This window comes from Thamnophis elegans, chromosome 9 (assembly GCF_009769535.1).
Source record: "Thamnophis elegans isolate rThaEle1 chromosome 9, rThaEle1.pri, whole genome shotgun sequence".
Taxonomy (NCBI): domain Eukaryota; kingdom Metazoa; phylum Chordata; class Lepidosauria; order Squamata; family Colubridae; genus Thamnophis; species Thamnophis elegans.
Window position 1 is genome coordinate 61,333,912 of NC_045549.1, and position 6,925 is coordinate 61,340,836.

Below are 6,925 nucleotides of genomic sequence, written 5' to 3' on the forward strand. Positions count from 1 at the left end.
TTTAAAAAGGAAAATCGATGGGATGAATTGCAAATTTTATATGTAATTTTGAAAATTTACAGCAAGTAAATGAACAGGTGTAATGTATGTTTATTAAAGAATGGGAAATAGATGTATAATGTTTAAGGCATACAACAGCTAGTAGAAAAATAATAGGTAATATGTAAGTTATTGAAAGAAAGAAATGCTTTTTAAAAAAAACAAAAATGGTTATGTGCTTCTCTTCAGTTAATGATAGAAAAGTGAAAAAATGGCTCATATCAGAAGAAACAATAAAGTTGAATGAAGTAGTAATGCAGTATTTAAGAAAAGTCTTTGCTAAAAGAAGAAATGCTTTCAGGAATAGTAGCAATAGCACTTAGACTTATATACTGATTTACAGTGCTTTACAGCCCTCTCTAAGTGGTTTACAGAGTCAGCATATTGCCCCCAACAATCTGGGTCCTCATTTTACCAGCCTTGGAAGGATGGAAGGCCGAGTCAACCTTGAGCCTGGTAAGATTTGAACTGCCAAATTGCAGGCAGCCGGCAGGCAGCAGTAGTAGCCTACAGTACTGCACTCTAACTACTACGGCACCATGGCTCAATAACGACTGATAAATAAAGATTAGATTGATAAAAATAAATTACTGCAATAAATAATAATAGTAGTAACAACACCAACACCTTGTGTGATGGTTCTTTTGGTCATAGAGAATCACAAAGCTATCAAGTGAGAAAACAAATATGTAAAGGAAGAGTGTCAAGAAGAAAGGGAAGGTTGAGAAAAACGTGGTTGGAGAAAGAAGAAGGTGAGAAGTTCAAAAAAACCAAAGCAATGTATGAATCAAAATATGCACATGATGGAAACCACATTATTTGCAAGGTCAGGAGGTACAGAAGGTAGAGTGAATTGTGCTGATCTAAATTAGATGTCCTTAGATTTCTTTTTCTTTCCTCTCCTGTTTTAAATTTATTTTGCTGTCTGCCTCTCACTCTTTTCCTGCCCTTTGCATAATATGATTTACCTTGAAAAGAAATGACATGATGAGTGGGAATGTGTGTGTGTGTGTGTGTGTGTGTGTGTATATGTTGTATTTGTGCTGATAAATAAATAAAGGGAGACTCTAAATATATATATATATATATGTATGTATGTATGTATGTATGTATGTATGTATGTATGTATGTATGTATGTATGAATCTATGTATGTATCCACATATGCATGCATGCATATTTACAGAGGGTCTATTTAACTTCCCATGTCCAAAAAGTAAAATCAAGTGTGCTTATGTGAGCAATGGAACCGAGTGTGATCAACATGCATTTTCATCTTTACATCTTCCCCAATAAAAGTGCTTTTAAGTTCTCCTATGATAAAAAAAATTTAGGGGCAAGGGACTGGATTTATTTTTTATTGTGGGAAGGAATATGTATGGTAGTTACAGCCATAAAGATTTCACAATAACAATTTAAAAATACTGCATCATAAATAATAAATATAGCTGATGATAAATGAAAAACCATTGCCAAGAAAACTTTTGAAATGTTCTTACTAGGGTTTTGGCAGATTGGACCTCCAGATTGTGCTCTGACAATCCTACAGTAACAGCCTTGAACAGTTTTGCTCACTGTTATATATCACTGCAGTTAGACAATGAGGAGCTCTAAGTAACTGAATTATTTTTCAAGCAGAAATCATAATGAACACTGTGCCAGATATGTTTAAGAACAAAATAAATCATGAAATCTGAACTCTCATTATCACTGTAAATTGCAATTATGTTACTGATTTATGATTATGAGAGTGAATACCACTATCTTATTATCTTCTACTTCTTTCAAAATATGGATAAAACTGCTTATTAGATTAACACACAAACATGAATTAGTCCTGTAGTGAACGGGCAGATTAATTCCCTCATTATCCTCATCAACAATCAGAGATAATCCATTTCAACATGAGCTACATGCCATGGTCCTATATAGTGTCAGGCATGCACAAAAAATTCTGCTAGAAATAAAAATGGGTTGTATTTTAAAAACAAGACTGAAGTTTGGAGCAAAGGCTGAGAAGACAAATGAGGAATATTTTACACACACACACACACACACACACACAAAACACACACACACACACACACACACACACACACACACACACACAGAAGAGGCAGTTTGAAATATAACAAATCTTCAGAGATCTGGATATAGTACAAAAAGAACTGAGATGGAAATCTCCTTCAGGAAAAATAGCTATCTCTGAAAGAATAAGTTAAAACTGTAAAACTCTATGAAGCCCAGAATTACTGGGTTAAAATCGGCAGCCATGGAAATGAAATACATGAATTTAGCTATGAATATTGCATACAATATTATGGGTCTCTTTATAAAGTCTAATATAGTCTCTGTAATTATTGTCTCCATGAAAGCTTAGTTCTGGGACGCTTCATGCAAATTGGCATATCTGTAGGTCAGGTATTAGCAGCAAAAATGCCATCTAATTTAACCAAGATGATTAAGGGACTGGAGACTAAAACATACAATGAATGGTTGTAATTACATGGCATGGCTAGTCTAGTGAAGAGAAGGTCCAGGGGAGACATGATAGCAGTGTTCCAATATTTGAGGGGCTGCCACAGAGAGGAAAGCTTCAAGTTACTTTTCAAAGCACCTGAAGGCCAGAGAAGGAATAATGGATGGAAACTTATCAAGGAGAGATTCAATCTGGAAATAAGGAGAAATCTTCTGACAATGAGAAAAATCAACCAATGGAACAGCTTGCCTTCAGAAGCTGTGGGACATTCATTGCTGGAAGCTTTCAAGAAGAGACTGGACTGCCATCTATCAGAAATGGTTTAGGGTCTCCTTAGGAAGGAGGATTGGACTAGAAAACCTACAAGGTCTCTTTCAACTCTGTTAATCCGTTAGATTTTTTCCGTTAGATTTTTTTTTAGATTTTAAATAGTTGTGTATGTCTTTTATAGACAATTACTTAAAGCTAAAATGATTTTTTTAACATTCTTTCTTTTATTATATTTCAAAATAAAGTTTCTGACTCTATCATTCATACTCCTGCAGGCTTCAAAATATACATTTTAAATGGCTTACAAAGGCTGCACAGCAGTGGTGAAATTAATTTTTTTACTACCGGTTCCGTGGGCGTGGTGTGGCTTCATGGGCGTGGCTTTGTGGGCATGGCAGGGGAATGATACTACAAAATCTCCATTTCCACCCCACTCTGGGGCCAGCCAGAGGTGGCATTTGCCGGTTCTCTGAACTACTCAAAATTTCCGCTATCGGTTCTCCAGAACCTGATGGATTTTACCCCTGCTGCACAGGCCACATACTTATGGCATAGTCACAGAGAGATACCGTGAGAACTGCAACTGGATCTCTTTTTTTAAAGTGTAATAAGTATCATAAAGAAGAAACTCAGTGGGCTTATGATATTAAGGGAACTATATTGACTTTTTCTCCACTTAAAAACCATATAGTGGCGATTATTTTTACAAAGATAAAACATACAGGAATAGATTGTTCTGATCCATAACTCTTATTTACAAACACAACCATCAATGAAAATGTTGCATTATAAGTATTTAGAAAGACCATGGGTTGCCTTAATTACTACTGAGGTAAATGCTGAAATGTCCCATCCAGAGAAAAACACCACAATGCCATGATTATGATGACTTGAAAAACAGGGTCATTTAGTTCACTGAGAAGTGATTCTTCACAAGTGTCCTAAAAAAAAAGCTTTAAAATATGAGTGTTAGCCTAACCTGTTTCTACAATTCGTTCTATATTTTATTTAATTGCATAGAGGTTTTTAGGTTTGAATACTAAAAACCTTTAAGAAATGCATACCAACCTGTTTCTGTCAATTGTGAGAAAGCAGGAAATCCAGGCAGGTCAAATAAATATAAAGGTTTATTGCAAGCTTAAACTCTCACCAAGAATCTGAACTACTAATGGTCAAAGAAAATTGGTGGTAGATAAGAGTCAATGGAATTCAAGATGGGCTGGAGTTAGATCTCCTGTAGGCGCAAAGTGACTGAAGACTGATGATACATTTGATTGCTCCTCAGGCTCAGTCTGTCCATCTCCTACAGTTTGATTTTATTTTAATATGATGCTCCTAGAATATATGACTAAAATTGACCTAGTTCAGTATGAAAATAAAATTTAAATAGAAGGCTTTATTGAACACTGTACAGCTTTCTTTCTTAGAATTTTTAATTATATAAATTCTATATTAATTATAGAGAATGTATATAATTATACAAAGGAATACTCTTAAATAATATACTGAATTGATAGAGAAATATATGAAAGCACAAATAGTTGGGGGGAGAATTCCATTTCAGGCAGCAAAAGTGTCAATTTACTCTATAATATTAGAAAGAACTCTTCATTTAAAAATAGCAAACATGCAAAACAACAGCAACAGCAGAAACATGAAAATGACATTTCAGAGTTGGTGGAAGAAAAATAAGCCTCTTTAGAATCTGGTGTTTGTTCATGAAACCATGTCAGTCATGACACAGCAGCTATATTTTTTCATCGGCGTGGTCATTAATTTTTTTAAAAGTGAGAGGGCTGGCTTGCTTCAGGGAAGTCTTTGAAATATCTGTGTTCATTGTAGACATGGCTATTGTTTCATAGTCATCGACTCTGGTGTGGAAATCACAGAAACGAAAGAAAATCTGTAGGTCCCGTTGAAAGTTCTTGTTGAGGAATCCATAGAAGATGGGATTCACACAGGTTGAGATCATAGCGGTAAGGTGACAGATTAAAAAGAGCAGATTATGGCTGCAGGCTGCAGGGAGAATTTCATGATTCCAGTCAAACACCGTATTGAAGATGGTGAGTGGTAGCCAGCACACGGCAAATGCCACCACAATCGAGAGCAGCATAATATTGATCCTTTTTGTTTCGGTAGACCTGTATTTATTATCCCTCATCTTATCCACCATGTTGCTTCTTCTTTTTAAGCGAATATAGATCTGTGGAAAATAAGAATTCAGTAACAACCATGTAAGACATATCCGAGAGGTGCCATTTTGATAAGTATTGTATTGTATTGTATTTGGTTTATTTGTATGCCGCCCTTCTCCAGGAGGGACTCAGGGCGGCGAACAACTCAGGAGGGAAAGGGAACATAAACACAATACACATAATTAAAATACATGAAAATCACACAGCCATACCAGTCGAGAGGGGAGGGGAACTCATCAACCCCAGGCCTGCCGGCACAGCCAGGTTTTGACGGCTTTCCGGAAGGCCTGGAGAGAGGTGAGGGTCCAGATCTCCGTGGGGAGTTCATTCCAAAGGGCCAGAGTTGCTACAGAGAAGGCCCTCCCCCGGGTAGTAGCCATATGGCATTGGCTGGTGGACGGAACCCGGAGGAGGCCGACCCTGTGAGATCTAATGGGTCTTTGGGAGGTAATTGGCAGCAGGCGGTCTCTCAAGTACCCTTAAACAAAGAACATGCAAAGTATGTGACGAAAGATACACTTCCTTACCTTTAAGTAGCAGATGAATATAAAACAAAGGGGCCCCAAGTATTGTATCACCAAGAGAATAGTAGTGTAGGACAGTCTGGCTGACTCCCATGGAAATGAATCCAAGCATACATATTTTCCCTTGTAGTCCTCTATGGTTATATTAGTGAAAGGTTCGTCGGTTAAAACATGGTATACGAGGAAAGGCAAAGACGAGGCTATTGCTAGGATCCAGGTGGTGGCAATTCCAACATAAGCATGTCTGTTATTAGGCCTCCAGCCGCGAGGGTTGATAATCAACTGATGGCGTTCAATAGCTATGAGGACCAAGGAAAAAACAGAGACTGTGACAGAGACACACTGCACGAAAGGATTAAGTTTGCACATGGTCTCCCCAAAAACCCAGTGGTCCATTAGAGTATATACAAATGTGAAAGGAAGACACATGATAGTTATTAGGAGGTCTGAAAAGGACAGATTGACAATGAGAATGTTGGTCACATTGTGCATTTCCTTTTGCTTCAAGATTATAATAATTAATGCCAGATTTCCAAAAATGCCAAGAAGGATAACAACTCCATAAGCCAAGGCCAAGGTGAATACTATTGCCAAGGGCACCTGGCAGTCAACGTCCTGGAAATGTAAGAGACCAGAAGCCTCATTGGAGACGTTTTGAATAGAATTATTTCCTGTGAAGGAGGGGAGTGATGTATTCATATTGGATTCTTCTCTGAGATCACTCTGAGCGACAGTCTAATAGGCTGTTCAAAAGGCTTCTCTCAAGAAGTTGATTTTTTTCTTCTCATTACATAAACCACGGCAACGAAAGCTGCAACAGAAATGTTCCTGCCATTGATAATCTTGAAGGATCTGCAAAAAAGTGGAAAGTTCACATAATAATGTTTTAAGGTTATACCAAAAGATAATTCTGCAGGCATTTACTCAGAAGACTGCCCTTAGAGTATTTTGTTGATATCAATACGACATTATTTTCAGTTATGAAAGAGTAATAACACCAAGAACAATAGATGAATTAACATCATGAACAATTATAGGATTATGGTATTAATTTTCATTAAATAAATTTGTTCAATTTCCACTCTGTTCTCCCTAAAGCATCAAGACTGAAAAAAGTCGTATTGTTGTTATTGTACTTAAATAGAATTCATTATGCCTAAAGTGAGAAAGTGTAACCAGACTAAGATTCAACAACAGCAAATCCTCCTGAGGGAAAGTCTCTTAGGATTTTAAAACAATAGTCTAGCTCAGGAGTATCAAACTCAATTTCATTGAGGGCTGCATCAGGGTTGTGTTTGACCTCAGAGGGCCGGCAGGGGCGTGGCTGGGGTGGGCAGGGCCATGGCGGGCACAGCTAGCTCAATGTCATTTGCGCTTTTTGTAAAAAAGTTTTATTTTTTCTTTCCATATATATTCACA

The 6,925-nt window shown here is 37.1% G+C and overlaps 1 protein-coding gene across 1 annotated transcript; it reads right to left on the reverse strand.

Annotated features, from left to right (window-relative positions):
* Nucleotides 1–4,534: 4,534 nt before the first annotated feature.
* On the reverse strand, nucleotides 4,535–6,205 carry NPY1R (neuropeptide Y receptor Y1). Its single transcript, XM_032224618.1, has 2 exons — nucleotides 5,510–6,205; nucleotides 4,535–4,990 (listed from the first exon to the last, which is right to left on the reverse strand). The coding sequence occupies exons 1-2, from the start codon at nucleotides 6,203–6,205 to the stop codon at nucleotides 4,535–4,537; spliced, it is 1,152 nt and encodes a 383-aa protein (XP_032080509.1).
* Between the last annotated feature and the right edge of the window lie 720 nt (nucleotides 6,206–6,925).

Bases quoted from the DNA above. Each gene is read 5' to 3' on its own strand.
- NPY1R (XM_032224618.1), bottom strand. From the start codon at position 6,205: ATGAATACATCACTCCCCTCCTTCACAGGAAATAATTCTATTCAAAAC. The intron at 4,991-5,509 runs GTAAGGAAGTGT...TATTTTCCACAG, and splicing joins TATTCATCTGCTACTTAAAG to ATCTATATTCGCTTAAAAAG.